The following is a 22,915-nucleotide window of genomic DNA, read 5'->3' on the forward strand; positions in this document are numbered from 1 at the left end:
TTTTGGAGCTGCTCATGGTGGGAGCCTGGAACAGGGACATGGGGAGGGATTTCTCTCAGAGGCTGGGGGACAGTGTCTCGATCACCCAGTCTACGAGAATCTGAATTGTCCCGTAGAGTTCGGCATCCAGACGACACCCACGGAAGAAGTGGGGATGTTGTGAGAACTGTCACCCCACATTTTCTCATCTTCAAGGCAAGACATGCACATAATCGTTGCCACTGTACACATCTTCACCGCCGCTGTTCGAGTAGACACTCTCGCTGCCGCTGTGCCCATAGACAGTGTTACTGTTCACGTAATTGCTGCTGCAGTTCTCATAATCCTCACCCTTCTTATCTGGAGAAAAAGCAGAAGACAGAGCAGTTGTGAGGTTCACCTCTCAGGAGTTGTGTTGGCCAACCCCACTCAAGGGGAAGAAGGCCTTGCCTCATCAAAGGGACATCTTCCAGGGCACCACAGGGGGCCATCCTGGCAAAACGGGGGTGTCTATAAGCACCAGAGTTTCAGCTCCACCTGCCTCTGCTGATCAGGAAAAAACCTGTGCCTCCCTCAGAGTGAAAACAACTGTTCAGAACAGCCGAAGCTGCTTCTGAGGAGCTGAAGGGAAGAGCTTCAGGAGGAGCTGAAGGAGCTCCCCAGGAGGATATACCTCCTTTGGTGGCTGAGGAGTGGGGTACTCACCCTGCCAAGATGGACCAAGCATGGAAAGTCTGTGTGGTCAAACCCATGTCTTGAGGAGGAGCTCAAAAGGGTTTTACTTTTGGGATTTGTGATCTTATTATTGATGAGGCAGGTACCGTCACCACCCAGCCAGCCCACAGCACCAGCAACTCTCTGGGTTTGCCTGAGGGCTGCAGCATAGGGACATTCCTGGGGTCTAGCTCCGCTGCTTTTACACATTTCTTTCCTGTAAGTTCTGGTGGTAAATGTCTATGGGTCTGTGCCTGAACTGAGCCGATAGGACATGGCTTTGCGTTTCCATGGGAGCAAATGTCCGTGGCTGGCAGAGAAGGGGACAGAAATAATGGCAGAGGAGTGGGTTTTCTTTTAATCACTATAAACCCTGCTTCCTTGGGCCTCCCTGGTGGCGCAGGGGTTAAAGACAGTGCTATCAAGCTATTGCCAGTCACTGCAGCACAATTTTGACCCCCACCCCCCATGCCCAAGCCTGCCAGCAGCAGACCTATCCTGACTTGCTCGCTGTTCCCCTCAGCAGTGTATTTCAGTCAATCCGCCTGTTCTGCTCCCCACTCTGTCTCTGGTGAATCCTCTCATACCACCCGCCTCCCGTGCACCTCTGGACTGTTCCCCAGTTCTTGTATGCATAAATAAATAAATCTTTAAAATATATATATATATATATATAAAATGGCCTCCCCTGGTGGCGCAGCAGTTGAGCGCTGGGCTGCGAAGCTGCCTGCAGCCTCTGCAGCTCCGGTTCAATCCCTGGCCACCGGCGAGGGTCCCACATGGCGCACAGACCTTTCCTGCCGCCCACTGCTCCCCTCAGCAGTGTACTTCGTCAGTCTGCCTGTTCTGTTCCCTGCTCTGGCTCTGGTGAATTCTCTCACCCTCCCACACTTCTGACTGTACCTGATGCTTGTATAAATAAATAAACAAACAAAATCTTTAAAATATATATATATATACACACAAACCAACCCATGGTTCCCTTTATAGGGAGGGAGAGGGGCAGGGTGAATGGCAAAGGAGGAGGGTTGGGGGGCAGGGGCATTGCAGGCTTTCCAGACTTGACTGTCTGCCTTTCTCTCCAGCCAGCCCATCTCCCATCACCATCACCTGCCTGCTGGCAGCCAAAGTCTCTTTAACCGGGACGAGAACCGTACATTCCACCATGAGGAAAAGGGTTAAGTGAGAAATAGCCCAGGAAGTCTTAGTTAAGTTCAAATTACATGGTAGCTGGTATAAACTAGATTCTTTTCTGAAAACAGGTTTCAAGGGGGCAGTGCCATAGGTAATCAAGAGCAGCTGCTTGGAATGTGATTTAAGAGAGCTCACCCAGCACAGGACCTCAAATGCACCAAGAGTCTCTCATTTTTCTACCATGTCTTAATACCTTTAGGGGTATATCTGAAATACTTTGTCTCCTAGCACTACTTCATGAATTATAACTAATAATATACAAATGTCTGACTTGTCCCCCTAATGAATGCTTCACAAATCTTGAGCAAAGTATAACAGGATGAGTCTTGGGAAGGGATTGAAGCAGTGCTCTCATTTGAAAGTTCTGCCTAAAAAACAACAAAAATAATCCTTTGACTCTGTACATGTGCTAGTGACTAGATGGGGTGGGGGGAGGGAGAAGCAGATAAGGGAGGGAAGGGGATCAGGTATTGGTGGAGCTTTGGTGGAAGGTGAGTGAAGCATGTGCACATATAAAGAATGAAGTCATCCCAAAATGATATAGTTGTATAACAATTGGCAAATAAATAAAACTCAGAAATAAAATGAAAATTCTGCCTGTTTTTCCATCTGGTCCCACACCTGAGTGGTTTGTGCAAGGTCACAGCATGAGTTTGAAGTCAGTTCTCGCAGAACCCCCCAGGACACCCCTGTCTTCTGACTGTCCAGACACAGAAAGCCCCAAAGCTGGGCACCTCCAGGAACTCAGGACACCACTTCCCAGCAAGACTGAGCATGCATGTGTCGACTATGATGGCACATCTTAGAGCTCACATCATAGGAAAGGGCGTGTATCTGTATTGATTCTACAAAGTGGGACAATGGGGGAGGTGGGGTGGGGATTCCTTTCCGATACCCCTTGCATGAGGATTTTTACCATATGTCTCTTCCAAATCTAATTTCGAGCGTCTCCATCTCAGGCAGGGACTGCTTCTTTTTACTGGCTTTAAAAGGTGTACCACCAGCCCTTGATTTGGTTTTTCATATCGGGAGACCAATTCCTTTAGGCTTGAAAAGGTCTGTTTTTTGGCACCTTCTGCAGTCTGCAAGAAAACAAGAAGGAGATCACTCACTCGCCTGCAGTTGTGTGAAATGTGACACTTCTTACAACAGTGGTTTTCAAGGCTGCCTGCGACCTGGCAAACTGAAAACAAGTGGCCACAGTTTATGTTTAAGAGCTCACATGGATTAAAATGTGCGGAAATGCTCATTTTTTAAGACAGACCTCTGCCTTGAGCTGCTGGGGTGGAGGACTCACACTTGGAGGGCTGCACAGCCCCGCCTCAGCCTGCAGCATTGAGTGAGCCCCCTGCCTCTGGATGTTCTCATAACTAGTTGTGGAGGTACTCCTTTAAAAAGTGGGTTCAGCAGACAAATATAAACCAGAGGCATCCTGCAGGGGAGGAGGAGGGAGAGGGATCAGAGGAAGGGAGGGAGGAGCACAGGGGACTGAGGTAATGGTGCACGGGTGCATTGGTGAAGGAAATTCTATGGGGACTATATCTGAGGAGGTGGAAGCAAACATTGTTTAAAATTGAACGATGTGGGCCTCCCTGGTGGCACAGGCCATTGAACGCTGCACTGTGAAGCTGTCCGCAGCCTCTGCAGTGCAGGTATGATTCCCGCCAGCTGGCGAGAATCCCACATGGCTGGGCAGACCTCTCCTGTCTCCCCGCTGCTCCCCTCAGCAGTGTATTTCGTCAGTCTGCCTATTCTGTTCCCTGCTCTGTCTCTGGTGAATCCTCACCCTCCTGCGCATCTGGCCTATACCCCGGTTCTTGTATAAAAATAAATAAATCTTTAAAATAAAAAAAATGAACGATGTAAAAAATATATAAATAAGGCCTCCCCTGGTGGCGCAGCAGTTGAGCGCTGGGCTGCGAAGCTGCCCGCAGCCTCTGCAGCGCTGGTTTGATCCCTGGCCACCAGTGAGGGTCCCACAATGCAAGCCGACCTCTCCTGCCGCGCCCCTGCTCCCCTGAGCAGTGTATTTCATCAGTCTGCCTGTTCTGTTCCCCACTGTTCTGTTCCCCGCTCTGGTGAATTCTCTCACCCTCCTGCGCTTCTGACTGTACCCAGTGCTTGTATAAATAAATAAATCTTTAAAAATATGTATACATAAATAAAAAGAAAAAATATATATAAAAGTTATAGTGGAAAAAAGGGCTTGTTTTAGACTGCTTTGCCAGCAGGCTTTGCTATCATAGGGGGGAACAGGTAAACTTCTCATGGGAATGCAAAATATGCAATTTACATACATGATGAAAAGACAGAAAATTTCAGCAAATTGAATAGGAATGGCAATGTGACTTAGGTAAATGGTAAACAGTCTTCTGTTTACCAGCTTTAAAAACAGCTTTATTTTTTTAAGCTAACATTGGTTTATATTGTTGTTTGTATTTTGGACATATAGGGTTCCCCCCTTCAGGTGCTATTACCTTAGCACACCCATCACCAAAGCACCCATGTCTACCACCATCTTCCATGATACTCCTCCCCATTTTGTTCTCGCCACTGGCCCCCTCCAACCTCTCCAGATGCCTCAGTTTTACAGACAGTTTTCAAGGTTTAGCTTTTGAATTTGACTATCTCTGATCCATTGTCTGGTTTCTCTATATTCCTTCCACATATTAAGTGACACCATCCGGTATTTGTCTTTAACCTTACAGAAATAATTTTACAACAAAGTTTGCTTCCTTTGCTTTTATGTATTTGGTTTTCTTGATGATCACTGTGGTTTGCATATGGTAATTGTGTTAGACTACAGAAAGGGGTGGGGAACAGCAAGTTCTCTAACTTGCTGTGTGGTTAACCTCTGTAAGAGAGATGCAGGCTGACTTTGAAGTCTGTTGCAGGGAGGTCCCACATAAGGCCATCAAAGTCACGTCAACTCAAGGCATGATCCATTCCAGGCCTCTGAGTGCCAGCACGGAGGCTTCTCGGTGAAATTCCCCTGGGTCTGAGTTATAACTGATTTGGTTGCCTCTCTGCTTCGTCCAGACAAGAGACAAAACAGAGTATAGGAAATTACGCAGGATTTCCCAAAGTATGTACAACCAAGAAATAAATATTTTAAAATAACTTGGTTTTTTTAAGAAAGAATTTTATTTTGAAGTCATTTCAGACTTGAAAAGTTGCAAAGATTTTTTTTAACTTCCATATACATTTTTCATTCACATCCCAAATGTTAGCATTTTATCATAGTTGCTTTTCATTCTCTTCCTTTCTAAAATATATACATATATATTATTTAAAATTTTTTTTCAGAGTAAGTTGTGTTCGTAAGTTTTGAGCCCTAAATACTTCAGTGTTTTCTAAAAAGCAGGGAACTTACATATCCAGACCACAATGTTTAAATGAAGAAGTTAATCTTGATGTTTTACTATTGACTAATCTATGCACTTTATTCATGTTTTGTCATTACCTCAGTAATGTCCTTGATAGCAAATGAAAAATTTTATGTGCCTGTGCATACATGAAATGAAGATCACTGTATAGTCTAATTTCAGATAGTACTAATAAACATTAGCATATTGAAGATTCTGAGAAATCTTGCAGTAAAAACTCTGCCTTAGCCTTATATGTGAGTGTTGCAGAAAGATTATTTCAGAATTCTCTGTTGGTAATTAACAATTTAATTGCATTTATTATACTCTACTTCCTATGCCAGAGAAGTAAATACAAAATAGCAAAAAGGAAGTTGTCTTCTTAGCTCTCAGTAAACCAGAAATTTAAAGAAACCCCAAAACTGCCAGTTGACTGCTGCTCTCTCAATCTATTTTCCTATAACTGTGGTGCCCACTTGGCTTACTAAACATTCTCATCCATTTTCCCTTCCCACCTCCATCCTGGTCATTATTTAGTCTTCTGGGGAGTCTATATTGGTGCATTTCACCTAGGGGATCCAGGGTTCTGCATCTCTGCACTTTTTTTTTCTTTTGCACATTTTATTTTTTTTAATATTTTATGTTATATAATTCTTACATCATTTTTCATCTTTGCACAATGTATGCATTTTCATTATGGTTATAGTCCCCATACAATTGCACCCCCCCCTTATTTTGACTCTAGTCCTTCCTCCCCCACCTCCCCCATAGTGTGTCTCTGGTTTATAGTTGCTTGTTATTTTGATTTTTACTTTGTATTGATTAGTCTTTTTCCTGGTCTCTTACGTAAGTTTCATCTCTGTACTTTTGAATAACAGAGTTACTCAAGGTTAACTGTTGCTCCAATACTAACTCTTCACAGTGCTCCCCTTTTCAAATACCTCCACAAAGTCATGTCTCGGGTTCTGGAGATGATCCCAGGTTCTCCTCCCTCAACAGTTTGTTGCTGCGGGAGTGTGTGTGTGCTCTCACCTGTATGTTGTAATATCCATTCTTCTCTTTGAAGATTCGATATGTGTAGACAAATTTTTTAAACCTGTGGAAAGAAGATGGTGTGAAAATAATATCCTTACATGCAAATACATTGAAGAGCCATCATTATAATTTGTCATGCTTTTGTCACTCTTGTATCCAAAAATGAAAGTGACCATTTAAAGCCTTCTCATCTGCGGGAATTTGGAAGAGAGAGAAGTTTTGAAAAGGGGCCCTTACTCTGATGGTGGAAGTCTGGGCTCTAGCAAAGAGGATAAAGAGAGACAATTTAAAGTCCATGCCTGGTACTAATCCTGTTAGTTGTTTTTACTTAGCTCTAAGTTGATACAACACACAAAACACCCTTGAGCCATTCCTATATTGTTTGTTAAATGAAGTGCCCTTGACATCATTAAAGATAGTAAGTGTAAAACAGAATATATTGGGCATTTTATCCAAGGAAGTGTGTGTTGGAACAGGTGCCATTGACTAATCCAACTAGAATTTAGGTAACAGACCCAATCTAGCATTTTCCAAAGCATGCTATATATTAATTACCATATCAACTGCAAGATTGAAAGATGCACTATCACTTTAGAATAACTTTCCAGGAGAAAAATGCATAAATCCAGCGTCTCTATCAACTGTTCAACAGAAATTAAATTTAAAATGTAAAAGATGAAAGCCAAAGATACTGATAAGAAATTCAAGCTGTCTGATTGACTCAGCCTCCCCCCACTTCACACCCCTGTCGAAGAATCAGATGGCTGCTCTGATTAGGAAGTCAGATGACTAACTACTTAAGATTTTTAAGATAGGGAAGAATTCACTGTCATTGTCTGGGGGCTTTGGTATTTGACTTCTAATCCCAGCCCTTTTTGTGGAGTTTACTGGGGCCAGAGTAAGACACTACTATCCCTCCTTGCCCCCCCCCCACCCCCTGCCAATCACATTGCAAGCAAAAAGTTTTCTTGAGTTCTGTCCACATGTGACAAGTTCTAGTATCAAATGGTCTGGGAGGAGGTTACAAAATGTCTTTTTAGGGTCTCCCCAGTGGTGCAGGGGTTAAAGACAGTGTGATCAAGCTATTGGCAGCCACTACAGCACCAGCTCCATCCCTGGCTGGCTGGGGAGCTACCCATATGGTGCAGCAGACCTCTCCTGTGTGCCCCACTGCTACACTCAGTAGTGTATTTCAGTAGATCCAATCTGTTCTGCACCCTACTCAGTCTCTGGTGAATCCTTTCACCCCCGCCCCCAACCTCTGGCCTGTACCCCAGTGTTTTTTTTTTTAAGATTTATTTATTGTTTATACAAGAGCTGGGGTACAGGCGAGAGGCATGGGAGGGTGAGAGGACTCACCATAGACAGAGCAGGGAGCAGAACAGGCAGACAACTGAAATACACTGCTGAGGGGAGCAGCGGGCGAGACAGGAGAGGTCCGCCATGCCATGTGGGAATCTCCCTGGCCGACCGGGAATCGAACCCTCACTGCAGAGGCTGTGGACAGCTTCACAGCACAGTGCTCAACCCGCTGCACCACCGGGGAGGGCCCTGTACTCCAGTTCTTGAATGCATAAATATATCTTTTTAAAAAATATCTTTTCAGGGCCTCCCCTGGTGGCGCAGGTGGTTGGGCACAGCGCTGTGAGCTATCCACAGCCTCTGCAGCGCCGGTTCCATCCTGGCCAGCCAGTGAGAGTCCCACATGGCTTGGCGGTCCTCTCCTGCCTCACCCGCTGCTCCCCTCAGCAATGTGTTTCGGTCAATCTCTCTGTTCTGTTCCCTGCTCTGACTCTGGTGAATCCTCTCACCCTCCCACACATCTGGCCTGTACCCCAGGTTCTTGTATGCATGAATAAATCTTTAAAAAAAAAAAAGTATTTTCAAAGAATTGTTAAAAATCGAATCTAAACAAGGTCCATATATTGCATTTGGTTGATCACATAGTTTTTTGACAGCAAATTGTCATCTAGTCTATGTTAAATTCTTAAATACATGACTTTATTTGTAATTAGGTAATGTACAATTTAATAGGTTGTATACACTTAGGTCATATTATCAACCTAAGAAAATCTTCACTAGGGAACCATGAAAGAATAAAACAAATGGAGGTTCTATGTCCATTATTCCATAAGTCTTATGCTTCAAGTTTTAAGGATGAGCAATTCTCAATATGGCTTATTCTTTACAAAATATTTTAAATAACAGGGCACATTACAACAATACTTGATAAGAAATCATTTTATGAACTTATGATGACTATATTCATTTGTTTTGGAATGTTTATCCAAAAATGCTATCAGAGATTACAGAACAGTGAGATCAGAGTCTATATTATTGGGTAAACATAAAAACTTAAGTTTTAATACGCCCTGTTCTAATTGTTATTTTGTAATGTCACTTTGAAAAAAAAGATTTATTTATGCATACAAGAACTGGGGTACAGGCCAGAGGTGTGGGGGTGGGGGTGAGAGAATTCAGCAGAGACAGAGTGGGGAACAGAACAGACAGATTTACTGAAATAGACTGCTGAGGGGAGCAGCAGGAGAGTCAGGAGAGGTCTGTTGCGCCATGTGGGTCAGCTTCCTGGCAGGAGATCCGAACTCATGCTGCAGTGATTGCAGATAGCTTCATAGGTTGTGTCTTAACCCCTTGTGTCACCAGGGAGGCCATGTAATGTCACTTTAAACATTCAAAAGAAACATGATATATCAGTATGCTTTTACACTGAAGATATGCAAAATGACCATGCTTCCCCTCAGTCATCTCCCCTACTCTCTACTAGTAACAAAGGAGTCCTCCATAACCCCCAAGTATTCAGAGTCCTGCTTCCACTCTCTCTGCCTGGAATCCAATGGACAAATCTCATCTTGCCATTTACCCTATGTATCAGTCATTCCAGAATCCCCAGTCTCGCAGATAATCTTTTTCTCCTGCTTTCTAATCCTGCAAGAGTCCGTATGGTTGTGTCTCTTCCCCAATTCCTTGAAAACCTTCCCCTGGGCTTGCTTGAACTCTAGTCCTACCATTCAGCCAAACTATTCTCTAATCCTCTAGATGATCAGTCTATTCTCTGATCATCCCAATCACCTTCTTGCTCTGAAGAAAACCTGGCTCTGCTGGGGACAATACTTCCTCGCTTCTTCCTCCCATTTTCTCTCTCTAAAGGGCCTGCAGATGAAGTCAGTGTTCTCCTTGCTCTCAGAGTGAGTTTAACATCATCACATTCTACCACCTACTGCTCTTCACTATTGGTGACATTTCTTGATCCTTGGGTAATTGCCACTCATCTCTCCAGATTTTAGCTTCTAGTTTACTATCACTATCTTGGATATTACTCCTGCCTAAATCTCCAGGAATTTCAATTCACATGTTGATTATAGTATATTTTATTTTATTTTTTATTATTTTTTGGTAATCAATTTTTTAATATTTTTTTTTACATCATTGTTCATTTTTAAACAATATTTGCTTCCTCCACCCCCTCAGGTGTAGCCCTAAGAGTTTCTTTCACCAATACACCCGTGTACCATCACTTTGTTAGGGGGAAATAGTGTCCTGAGCTAATCCCATACAGGCTTTGTGGACTCCACTCCCACTCTGGACTAAAGCCATCAAGACATTGGGAAAGACAAATTCCATCATCACCAAAGGGAAGGTGGCTGGGACCTGAGGGTGGAGTTAAGCAGCCAGGTTGGGTATAAAAACCAAACACGTGGGTCTTGGGGGGCTCGCGATCGCTCGCCTCCTGGCTTCACGGCTCCTGGCTTGCAGCCAGCTCTCGGAGTGCCATTTGGGATTCCAGATCGGCAGATCAGGTAGGACTCATTTAAAACTTTGTCTCCCACTTTTCTCCCTGAGCTGTACATTTCCTCATTTCCCCTTCCCTTGTAAATAAACCTTTTATTAACCTTTCGCGTGTGCCTGCAGTAGAGCATTGATAAGTCCTTTCAAGAACGCGGGTGAGGACCCACAGTCAGGCACCCCGTTTTGTATCGGGGCTGCCCTATAACAACTTCAGTCCCCTGTGCTCCTCCCTCCTCCACCTCTGCAGTATGTCTCTGATTTATAATTGCCCATTATTGCTTTGTTGTCTTTTGTGCTGTTATTATTTTTTTACACCAATGTCTTATTTGCTTCCCCTATATTCCTGCTATAAGTGAAACCATCTGATATTTTTCTTTTTCCTTCTGGCTTATTTCACTGAGCATGATTCCTTCTAGTTCCATCCACATTGCTGTGAATGGCATGAGTTTATCTTTTTTGATTGCTGAATAATGTTCCATTGTGTATAATGCCACATCTTCTTGATTGAGTCATCTATTTTTGAGCATTTGGGTTAAAGAAGAAAATATAGGTAAAACACTACAAGACATACATCACAATAATATGTTTAAAGACACATCACCCAAAGCAAAGAAAGTCAAGGAAAAGATGAACACCTGGGATTACATCAAACTGAAAAGCTTCTGTACAACAAAAAAAGACATTAACCAAAACAGAGAGACACCCCACTGATTGGGAAAAAACCTTTGCACCCCAGTCAACTGATAAGGGACTGATCACAAAGATATACAAAGAACTTATATGGCTCAACAAAAACAAAATAAACAATCCAGTCAAGAAATGGGAAGAAGAACTTAAAAGACATTGCTCCAAAGAGGAAATGCAAATGGCCGACAGGCATATGAAAAAATGTTCAACATCCCTTACAATCAGGGAAATGCAAATCAAAACCACATTGAGATACCACCTTACACCAGTAAGAATGACACATATCAAAACAAGCAACAACAAATGTTGGCGAGGATGTGGTGAAAAAGGAACTCTCCTACATTGCGGGTGGGAGTGCAAACTGGTCCAACCACTATGGAAAGCTGTCTAGAGGTTCCTCAATCTACTAAAAATGGAGCTACCTTATGACCTGGCAATTCCACTACTAGGGATCTACCCAAAGGACACAAAAACATTGATTCAAAAGACCACCTGTACACCTATGTTTATTGCAGCAATATTTACAATAGGTAAAACCTGGAAACAACCCAAATGTTTAAAATCCCAATTTCTTAGTTCCTTGAACTCTTCCCCTTCAACGATTTTGTCCTTCACCAACAGCATCCAATCACCCCCATGTTCATAATCAGGATGGGGGCTCAGGGGAAAATGAAACTAAGATCTCTTGTTAAAAGATTATTAAAAATTGTGAGTTGGGTGCCTCCCTGGTGGCGCAAGGGGTTGGGATGCAGCCTATGGAGCTATCCGCAGCCACTGCAGCATGAGTTCGATCCCCAGCCAGGGAGACACCCACATGGCACAGCAGACCTCTCCTCTCACGCTGCTCCCATCAGCAGTGTATTTCAGTACATCTGCCTGTTCTGTTCCCCACTCTGTTTCTGGTGAATCCTCTCACCCCCCACACCTCTGGCCTACAACCCAGTTCTTGTATGCATCAATAAATAATTTTTTTTTAAAGTGTGAGTTGGTGACAGAATTGCATTAAACCAAGTGCATACTAGATTGAAACTAGTCCTGCTCATAATGTTATCACGTAGGGTGAGGGGAACCCCGAGACCCCCAAACCTGCCTGTTCTAAGTGGGTTCTACCATCTGCCGCAACAAGACAAAACATACTCTAGTGCGTAAGGCCTTCAGTAGAAAATTAATATAATTAGGGCCTCCCCTGGTGGTGTAGCGGTTGAGCGCTGGGCTGCGAAGCTGCCCGCAGCCTCTGCAGCGCTGGTTCAATCCCCTGCCACAGCAAGGGTCCCACATGGAATGCAGACCTCTCCTGCTGTGCCCCTCAGCAGTGTATTTGGTCAGTCTGCGTGTTCTGTTCCCTGCTCTGTCTCTGGTGAATTCTCTCACCCTCCCGCGCTTCTGACTGTACCCAGTGCTTGTATAAATAAATAAATAAATCTTTAAAAGAAAAGAAAAGAAAATATAATTAGTGTGCAACAAAGAGAAGGGAAAGAGAAAGAATATAGTTTCCAAATCAAGCACCCAAAGTAACCCATCTCCTTGTGGGTAAATGCCCGGCTTTTGGTTAGCCCAGAAGCTTGCACAAGCCTAAGGCACCTTCTGCTGGGGACCCATAGGGAAGGGGCACAAGGGGTCAGGTAAGTCTGGAAGGAGAAGAGCAAAGTCAACACCAAGAAAAAGACTGCCATTGTCAGCCTCCCCACGGGTCTCTTACCCACATCTTTTTCAAGTGTCTCCTTCCATGTCCCCCAAATACCTACACAAGTCCAAGGCCAAGAAGCAAGTGCAGCTTCTTCACTTGTCTCTTTGCTACACATGCCTCCTCCAGGTCTCCTTCCTGACCTTCTTTCCTTCTCCCAGTTCTCTCTAGCCTCTCCTCCTTGTTCAGCAATACCCTTCCTCGGGTGGGGCAGGGAACTGGGAAACTTGCCTTTCCCTGGGGATTACCCTGTTAAAATAATGTTGAATTTATATTTGCCAATAACTTCAACCCTTCCATTGTGCGAGTTTCATGCATCCCACTCCTGCCCCTACTTCTTGCCTTTCCACAGCCCTTCCTCTCATCTGCCACTGCAAACAATCCTTTGACCTCATAGACCTTCCAGTTCATTGACCTATCACTTTTCACTGTCCCTCACTCATATCTTCATCCCTCTCTGTACCTGGCTTAAATTGCTTGTCCACCATTGTAATCACTCCTTTATATATGCCTTTAGTTCTCTTACCATCTTTCATTTTATTTACTCAATAAAGCTGATTAAGCTTAACTAATAAGCTGATTAAGCTTAACTCTCTACAGCTGTATGTGGCTGGGAGCCCCACACAGTCTTGTTGACTGGTCTCACTTTAAATTGATGACCCTAAGTTTCCTTTCTTCTTAGATGCTCAATACCTTACCCTTGACAGATGATGTCACTGAGAAGATCAATGCAGTCAGAAGAGAATTTCCAGACATCCACCAGCACACTTATCAGCATCTGTATTCATATACTCTGCCTTTGTTACCATGGAAGAACTTTGCATGCTGTTCTGTTAAGTTAATCTTTCCTATTCCCACTAAACTCATCCCCTCTCACCTATTCAAAGGCATTAATGTAGTGCTTTTTCCCCTTCTCTCTGACATCATTTTTCATACAAATAGGTAGTTCTTTTCAAAAATGTGAATCAGTTCATGCTACTTATTTACACAAAAATCTGGTTCTAGAATAGTCAGGTTAATTTGGAAGAAGGAAATTGTGTGTGTGGAGGGAGAGGCAAGGGAGAAGAGTGTACCTGTCTTAACATGCCTCATGTCTTCTTATAAAGCGAGGAACTGGTTCCTGGGTAGAAAAGATATTAATGGAATAGAACAGCCCAGAAACAGATGCATAGATGTATGAAAACTTGATATATGACCGAATTGGCATGGCAGGGAGGGTAGAGGGGGATGGATTATTTTTTAAATGGTAATGTTTTCATGTGGAAACATTGAATCATGTGAGTCTCTACTTCACACTCTAATTGAAGATGCAATTATGGAAAAAACAAATCATTACGCTTAGGAGGAATAAACATGTCAACAACTAAATGACCTTGAATTAAGGAAGATGTTCTTAAATCATGAAAAGTACAAGCCATTAAAAAAGATGAATGAACTCTCTATATTAAAATTAAATCTCCTATTTACCAAATATGTGGTCAACAGTAGAAAAGTTCAGTTCGGTGGAAGATAATTAGAACACTAATATATAGTAAGAACCCAAATGTGTAACCAGAAAAAGATAAATCACCATTAAACATGTGAAACATGTTTTAATTAGACATGTGAAGGGGGCCTCCCTAGTGGTGCAAGGGATTAAGACAACCTATGAAGCTATCTGCAGCCACTGCAGCACAAGTTCTATCCCCAGATGGCCAGGGAGCAACCCACATGGCACAGCAGACCTCTGCTGCCTCACCTGTTGCTCCCCTCAGCAGTGTATTTCAGTCAATCCACTTGTTCTGTTCCCCACTCTGTTTCTGGTAAATCCTCTCACTCTACACACCTCTGGCCTGTACCCCAGTTCTTGTATGCATAAATAAATAAATCTTTAAAAAAACAAACATGTGAAGGGTCTCCCTGGTGGTGCAAGGGGTTAAAGCACAGCGCTGTGAAGCTATCCGCAGCCACTGCAGCATGAGTTCAATCCCTGGCCAGCCAGGGAGCTACCCACATGGTGCAGCAAACCTCTCCTGTCTCGCCTGCTGCTTCCCTCAGCAGTGTATTTCAGTGGATCTGCCTGTTCTGCTCCCCACTCTGATTGTGGTGAATCCTCTCACCCCTGCACCCTGCCCTCCACCCTGCACCTCTGGCCTGTACCTCAGTTCTTGCATGCATAAACAAATAAATCTTTTAAAAAATTAAAAAAAAAAAAACCTGTGAAGAGATGGCCCACTTCACTATCAATCAGGAAAATACAAACTAAACCACAATTAAATATCATTTCCTTCCAGATTGGCAAAGCTATAAGAACTTACTAATGCCAAATATTGGTTGCGGTATGGAGCTGTACAAAGTTTTATGAATTATAATGGAGTATAATTTGGAAAAGTTCGTAAAGTTAAAAAATGCATGCAATTTATAAGTCCAAATGTCAGCTCTTTGAGATTGACAATATTGGAACAAAACTAAAATGTCAATATTTCATTTATTTAAAGGCAAAGATCAGTGAAATTAAAATATTTAATATACTTAAGTACATTTAAAATATAAGAAAGCATAAATATAAAATCAGTAAAATGGTAAATTAGTGAAAATGCTTATAATACCTATTTTCTGATATGAATAATTAGAATAAATTAATCAAAATATAGTATTCAAAAATAAAAAATTGGGCAATCCATAAAAAGTATTAAATTACAATTAATAATGAAAGTAGAATACAATACAAGTAAAATAGCTTTTCTAACGTGTAATTTTGAGATAAAGGAACGACAAATGACAGGATGGGGGCTTTTGTCTCTGTGTTAAGTTCTGAGGGTTTTTTGGTGGAAAGTTTTTCAACTGTTAGAAAAAATGCTTATACTAGTTGGTCAATGGTAAGTATTTAAGCATAAGATTATTCCAAATATTAACCTTTGGTGTGGTTTGTTCTTCTTCAAACAATCCTACCTCTTATTCTGAAACTTTGTAAAAATCTGTTTTGCACATTTTGGATCTTTATAGGGGTGATTTTATTGAAAGTAAGGTACTGATTTTGCTATTTTATTCTTGAGTAATCTCAGCAGTATATCTTCTAGATTCCAGATGAAACAGCCTTTGAGCAAACAAGAACAAAACAATTAAATAGATAAAAAGAGCTTACCATTAAGTATTATTTTTGCCAGCAACTCATCCTTCTTGAAGTATTATTTTGCTGTAAAGGCTATGTATTTATTCTCTAGTAATTTGCATTAAGGAAGGTTTTACTTTTTTAATATTCAGAAAAAAGTTTTAGATACTTTAAAAAATGGACCTAAAATGGAGCCTCCCCTGGTGGCGCAGGCGGTTGAGCACAGTGCTGTGAAGCTGTCTGCAGCCTCTGCAGCGCCAGTTCAATCCCAGCCGGCCTGCGAAGGTCCCACATGGTGCGGCAGACCTCTCCTGTCTCTCCCGCTGCTCCCCTCAGCAGTGCTTTCCATCCGTCTGCCTGTTCTGTTCCCCGCTCTGTCTCTGTTGAATCCTCTAACCCTCCCGCCCTTCTGGCCTGTACCCCAGTGCTTGTATAAATAAATAAATAAATCTTTAAAAAAAATGGACCTAAAATGAATATAGTCTAAGAATTTGCTTCCCTGATTTCTGCTCCCACCCCTATGTCTTTGGGAGGACATGATGGGGAAGGGTACCTGTTGATTGATTCTTGCGGGGAAAGAAGAGGAGTGTTGGATAGATGGAGTTCACCTGTTATACCCCAGTCTTACCAGGTCTCAAGTCTAATAAAGCTATGATAATCAAGATAATCAAGATCCCAAATTTCTCGCTGTCCACACACAACAATAGTCCATCCCATGGCCTCTTAGCCCTCCAAGGCTTCGCTCAAAGTGCTTGCAGCGCTGGACAGCTGAACCCATGATTGGGGCCACTGAGTGCTTCCTGTAAAGCGCCTTGTAGTGAGGTGCTCCAATGGAGATAAAAGGGGACAATTATGAAAAAGTCACCTCAGATTATGCAAGTATACCATGTATCATAATGAATTTTAATTATCCATCTATTCATCTGCATGCAATTCACATTTCACTGTGAGTTCCAGAAGGCAGAAATTTGATTGTCCTTTTCACTCTATCAATTGCCTGTCTCATAGAGCACATGTAATAAGTATTTGTTGAATTACAGTGAATTAGCTTAAGAAGTGTACCTATCCTATAGGAAAAAATTTTACCGAGAGACATGAAGAAACACTTCATAGAATACAGGGAGAAGCAATATTTTTGCATGGAAAGCCTGAATGTTGTAAAAGAAGATTGAAATATTGTGAAGACTGAATATCGTTAAAAGTATCAAAAAATTCTTATCAAATTATATTTGAATTTTCATTGCCTCTTACCTCCACACTATTTATTCAACTGTCCACTCAAAATCTCCTCTTGGATGTTTACTAGGCATTTCAAACTTAATGCGTTCAGTACAATGTATATCTGAGTTGAAAGTCCCGGGTATCTCTAGATTCGTGTGTGTTCTGACTGCTCCACAGACTGACTATTCACACTGTTCCCCGATTTCTCTCCCTCACTTTGGGTCTTCCTATTCTGGGATACAACAGTATTGAAATTAGGCCAATTAATGGCCTACAATGGTCTCTAATTGATCAGGTGAAAAAAAGAGACACATCTCTCTCATTTTAAATCAAAAGTTAGAGAATATTATGCTTGGAGTAGAAGGTATGCCAAAGCCTAGACAGACTGAGAGTTAGGCCTCTTACACCAGTTAGCCAAATTATGAATAAAAGGAAAGTTCTTGAAGGAAATTGGAAGTGCCCATCCATTGAACACATAAGTGACAAGAAAGCAAAACAGTCTTAAAGCTGATATGGAGAAAGTTTTAGTGGTCTGGATAGAAGATCAACCCAGTCACAATGTTTTCTTAACCAAAAGCCTAATCCAGAGTGAGAGCTAAACTCTCTTTAATTTTATGAAGGCTGAGAGAGGTAAGGAAATTGCGGAAGGAAAGTCTGAAGCTAGCTAGCAGAGGTTGGTTCATAAGGTTTAAAGAAAGAAGCCATCTACATGACATAAAAGCTCTGATGGAGATGTAGGAGGTTAATGCTGATTTCATGCCTGCTGCGTAACACCCATTGTGCAGCCCATGGATGGAGTCATTCCAACTTTCAAGTCTTATTTAAGAAACACATTTCATCAGGCTGTAGCTGCCATAGATAACAGTTCTGATGCAGCTGGGCAAACTAAAACTAGCAGGCAACCATAAATAAGAGACATTCTGCGAGAGGTGGGGGAGGAAAAGGGATCAAAACGGGGAGAGAAGAGCACAAGGGACTATGGTGAAGGTTCATGAGCCAGCTGGTGGTGAGAATTTTAAGGGACTACACAATGTTATTTAAAAAATGAAAGAAAAGCCCACAAAAAATAATAAATTAAAAACTGGAAAAGAATCAACATTCTAGATATGATTAAGAATATTTGTGATTGATGGGAGCAGGTCAAAATATCAACATTTTTTTGGAAGAAGTCGATTCCAACCCTCATGAATGACTTTGAAGGATTCAAGACGTTGGTAGTGGAAGTGACTGCCAGTGCAGTAGAAATAGCAAGAGAACTAGGATTAGAAGTGGTGCCTGGAGAGGTGATTGAATTCTGCAATCTCATGATAGAACTTTAACACATGAGGAGTTGTTTCTTATGGAAGAACAAAAGAATGGTTTCTTGAGATGAACTCTCCCTCTGGTGAAGATGCTGTGAACATTGTTGAAATGACAGCAAGGGATTTAGAATATGACATAAACTTAGTAGATAAAATAGCAGGTTTGACTCCAATTTTGAAAGTTTTACTGTTGATAAAGTGCTATCAAACAGTTTTTTATGCTGTATAGACATCTCTTGTGAAAGGAAGAGTTAATTGATGTGGTGAACTTCACTGCTGCTTTATTTTAAGAAATTGCCACAGCCACCCCAAACTTCAGCAACCACCACCCTGATCAGTCAGCAGATATCAACAATGATACAAGACCCTCCACCAGCAAAAAGATCACGACTCTCTGAAGGCTAACAAGATGATTAGCATTTTTAGCAATAAAATGTTTTTTTAATTGAGTTTTTTTAAGCAATGCTATTGTACATTTAAATGACTACAGTGTAATATAAAAGTAACTTGTACATGAACTGAGAAACCAAAAAAAAAAATCTCTTTGAGGGGTGTCTATATTACCATTTCATTTCTTTCCCTTTTTTTTGGATAAAGATTTATTTATTTATGCATACAAGAACTGGGGTGTAGACCAGAGGTGTGGGGAGTGAGAGGATTCACCAGAGACAGAGTGGGGAACAGAACAGGCAGAGCTACTGAAATATCCTGCTGAGGGGAGCAGCAGGCAAGACAGGAGAAGTCTGCTGCACCATGTGGGTCACCTCCCTGCCTGGGGATTAAACTCATGCTGCACAGGCTGTGGATATCTTCATAGGTTTTGTCTTAACCCCTTGCGCCACCAGGGAGGCCCCCTATTACCATTTCATTTCTCCCCAAACTGATCATCGATTTATCAGTCTAAATCCCATCAGACATTTTTTTGGTGTCAGTCAAAAAGTTGAATCTAAAATATGTGTGAGAGGCCTCCCTGGTGGCGCAGGTGGTTGAGCACAGCATTGTGAGGTTGTCCGCAGCCTCTGCCCCACTGGTTCGATCCTGGCCAGTAGGCAAGGGTCCCACATGGCCAGGCAGACCTCTCCTATCTCGCCCGCTGCTCCCCTCAGCAGTGTATTTCGTCAGTCTGCCTGTTCTGTTCCCCGCTCTGTTTCTGGTGAATCCTCTCATCCTCCCGCGCATCTGGCCTGTGTCCTGGTTCTTGTATAAATAAAAAAATAAATCTTTAAAATAAATAAATAAATAAATAAAATATGTACGAGATACCAAGGATGTAAGATAATTAAAATAACCATGAAAATACTGTGGAACTTATACTGTCTGATTTCAAGATTTCTTAAAAATTGACAGTAATTAACACTACCGAATTTGCATAAAGTTAGACTAAAAGAATAATGAATGGTAAGAGCTTAGAAACAGACCCAAACTTAGATGGTCAATAGATTTTTTTTTTAACCAAAAAAAATATTTATTGGGAGAAAGGATAATAATTTCTTTCAATGAAAAAACTCTATTTAATAAAATGAACTTCAGCCTTGACCTTATCTAGATATAAAAAATCAAATCAGAATGAGCTATACCATGTAATCTAAAACTACAAAACACTAGAAGAAAGCAGGAGAACATTTTTGTGAATTGAGTTAGGGAAGGATTTATTAGCTGCATGAGCTTTGACCAAAAAAAAAGTGATAAATCTGGCTTCATGAAAATTAAGAACTCTACTCTTTGAAATATATTATTAGAAGAATGAAAATACAAGCCACAAAATGAAAGAAAATACTGTATCCGTGAACCAACTTTTATAAAGAACCTACATCCTAGGCCTCCCTGGTGGCACAAGGGATTAAGCACAGTACTGTGAAGTTATCTGCAGCTTTTGCAGAGTTCAATCCTCAGCCGGGCAGGGAGCTACCCACATGGTGCAGCAGACCTCTGGGTCTCGCTCACTTCTCTCCTCAGCAGTGTATTTCAGTCAATCTGCCTCTTTTGCTCCCCACTCTGTCTCTGGTGAATTCTCTTACCCCCCACATCTCTGTCATGTACCCCAGTTCTTGTACACATAAATGAATAAATCTTAAAAAAAAGGAACCTATATCCAGAATATGTAAAGAAGCATCAAGACTCAAGAAAATAAATAGGAAAAATTTTAAATGGGCAAAATAGTTGAAAAGACATTTCATCAAAGAAGACACATGGTAGAAAAGTTGCTCGGTTGTCATTGGTGAAATGTAAATTAAACCACAATGACATATCACTACACACTTATTAATAGGGTTAAAATAAAAAAGACTTGGCATAAAAAGCAATCAGAACTTTCACAATTCCAGTGGGAATATAAAATAGTGCAATCCAAAAATCAACTCAAAATGGATAAAAGAGCTGGACATAAGACCTGAAACCATAAAATATATAGAAGTAAATATAGGTAAGACACTACAAGACATATATCACAATAATATCTTTAAACACTCATTACCCAAAGCAAAGAAAGTCGAGGAAAATATAAACACCTGGGATTACATCAAACTGAAAAGCTTCTGCACAGCAAAAAGAGACATTAACCAAAACAGAGAGACACCCCACTGATTGGGAAAAAATCTTGGCACTCGTCATCTGATAAGGGACTGATCACAAAGATATACAAAGAATTCACACGACTCAACAAAACAAAATAAACAATCCAGTCAAGAAATGGGCAGAAGTGGAATTGCTGGATCATATGTAAGCTCCTAAGGACACAGAAACATCCATTCCAAAGAACACCTGCACCCCTATGTTTATAGCAGCACTATTTACAATAGCTAAGCTTTGGAAACAGCCCAAATGCCCAAAAATAGATGACTGGATCAAGAAGATGTGGTACATATACACCATGGAATATTACTCAGCATTCAAAAAAGATAAACACATGCAATTTGCAGCAACATGGATGGCGCTGGAAGGGATCATGCTCAGCGAAATAAGCCAAAAAGAAAAAGAAAAATACCGGATGGTCTCACTCATAGCAGGAATCTAGAAAACTTAAATAAGGGACCAGGAAAATGAATATAAGAAAGTGAAAATCAAAATCAACAAAAAACTATGAACCAGAGACACTTTTTGGGGGGTGAGGGGCGGGAGGGGAGGGATTGGGGTCAGAATGGGGGGGCTACAATTGTATGGGGAATATAAAAATAAAATTTATTATTTAAAAAATAAATAAATAAATAAATTGACATTAAAAAAAAAAAAAGAAATGGGCAGAACTTAAAAGACATTTCTCCAAAGAGGAAATGCAAATGTCCAACAGGCATGTGAAAAAGTGTTCAACATCCCTTATCATCAGGGAAATGCAAATTAAAACCACATTGAGATACCACCTTACACTAGTAAGAATGGCACATATCAAAAAAGCAAGCAATAACAAATGTTGGCGAGGATATAGTGAAAAAGGAACTCTCCTACATTGCGGGTGGGAGTGCACACTGGTCCAGCCACTATGGAAAGCTGTCTGGAAGTTCCTCAATCTACTAAAAATGGAGCTACCATAAGACCCAGCAATTCCACTGCTAGGGATTTACCCAAAGGACACAAAAATTTTGATTCAAAAGAACATCTGTACACCTGTGTTTATTGCAGCACTATTTACAATAGGTAAACCTGGAAACAGCCCAAATGGCCAAAAATAGATGACTGGATCAAGAAGATGTGGCATGTATACACAATAGACTATTATTCAGCAATCAAAAAAAGATAAACTCTTGCCATTTGCAGCAACCTGGACAGAACCAGAAGGAATTATGCTCAGTGAAATAAGCCAGAAGGAAAGAGAAAAATATCAGATGGTTTCATTTGTAGCAGGAATATAGGGGAACCAAATAAGACATCAGTGTAAAAAAATAATAACAGTACCAAACACAACAAAGCAAAAACGGACAATTATAAATCAGAGACATCCTGCAGGGGAGGAGGAGGGAGAGGGATGAGAGGGAGGGAGGGAAGAGCACAGGGGACTGAGGTGATGGTGCACGGGTGCACTGGGGAAGGAAACTCTATGGGGACCACACCTGAGGGGGTGGGGGAAGCAAATATTGTTTAAAAAATGAACAATGATGTAAAAAAATTTAAAAAATTAATTTATAAAAAAAGAAATAAAACAGTGCAATCACTTTGGAAAACAGTCAAGCAATTCTTTAAAAATATAAATCTACATTGAACATATAACTCAGTCATTCCACGCCCAGTTATTTACATAGGAGAAATGAAAAAAAAAAAGTCCTTAAGACTTGGTTACAAATATTCATAGAAACCTTTGTTGTAATGGCTATAAATGGGTAAACAAATTGTGGTTCTCTCTAGAATGGAATACTACTCAGCAATAAAAGGGTGAACTTTGATGTGTGTAATTACATGGATGAACTCAATCACTCTGAAAGAAAGACTTCTACCTTATGGTTTGGTTTATATTGAATTGTGGAAATATGCATTACTCTATAATGCCAGAAAACAGAAGATGGTGACCTGGAATAAGGGGAAGGTTGGAGGTATGGTAAGGTGAGATTACAAAGGGGCGTAAAGGAAATTTGAGAGTTGTGAATATCTTCATTATCTCTCTTGGGGTGATGATTTCACATGAATACTAATTTCAAAATTCAACAAGCTGTACACTTTTTATGTCAATGATATCTCAATAAAAATAATTCATGTTATAAGAGACTATATGAATGTGATCTTTTTGGATCTAATATATAAACCATGTTTCAATTCATTTGACATATGACTTTTGCTGTGTTTGTGGTTAGTCTTTGTAATAGACAGGAAAAAAAAGTTCCCTATATTTACTGTGGGTCTTCAGTAAGTA

General features: G+C 41.2%; 1 protein-coding gene across 1 annotated transcript in view; it reads right to left on the reverse strand.

Moving 5' to 3' along the window:
• Nucleotides 1-190: 190 nt before the first annotated feature.
• SH2D1B (SH2 domain containing 1B) overlaps nucleotides 191-22,915 on the reverse strand; it is a gene marked incomplete at its 3' end in the record, with an annotated part of 28,451 nt that continues 5,726 nt past the window's right edge. Inside the window, exons 2-4 of the mRNA XM_084250079.1 lie at nucleotides 6,285-6,348; nucleotides 2,804-2,969; nucleotides 191-339 (exon numbers count right to left, since the gene is read on the reverse strand). Coding sequence (XP_084106205.1) covers nucleotides 191-339; nucleotides 2,804-2,969; nucleotides 6,285-6,348 — 379 coding nt within the window. The remainder of the gene's footprint in view (nucleotides 340-2,803; nucleotides 2,970-6,284; nucleotides 6,349-22,915) is intronic.

This window comes from Talpa europaea (genome assembly GCF_964194135.1).
Source record: "Talpa europaea genome assembly, chromosome: 12".
NCBI classification, from domain to species: domain Eukaryota; kingdom Metazoa; phylum Chordata; class Mammalia; order Eulipotyphla; family Talpidae; genus Talpa; species Talpa europaea.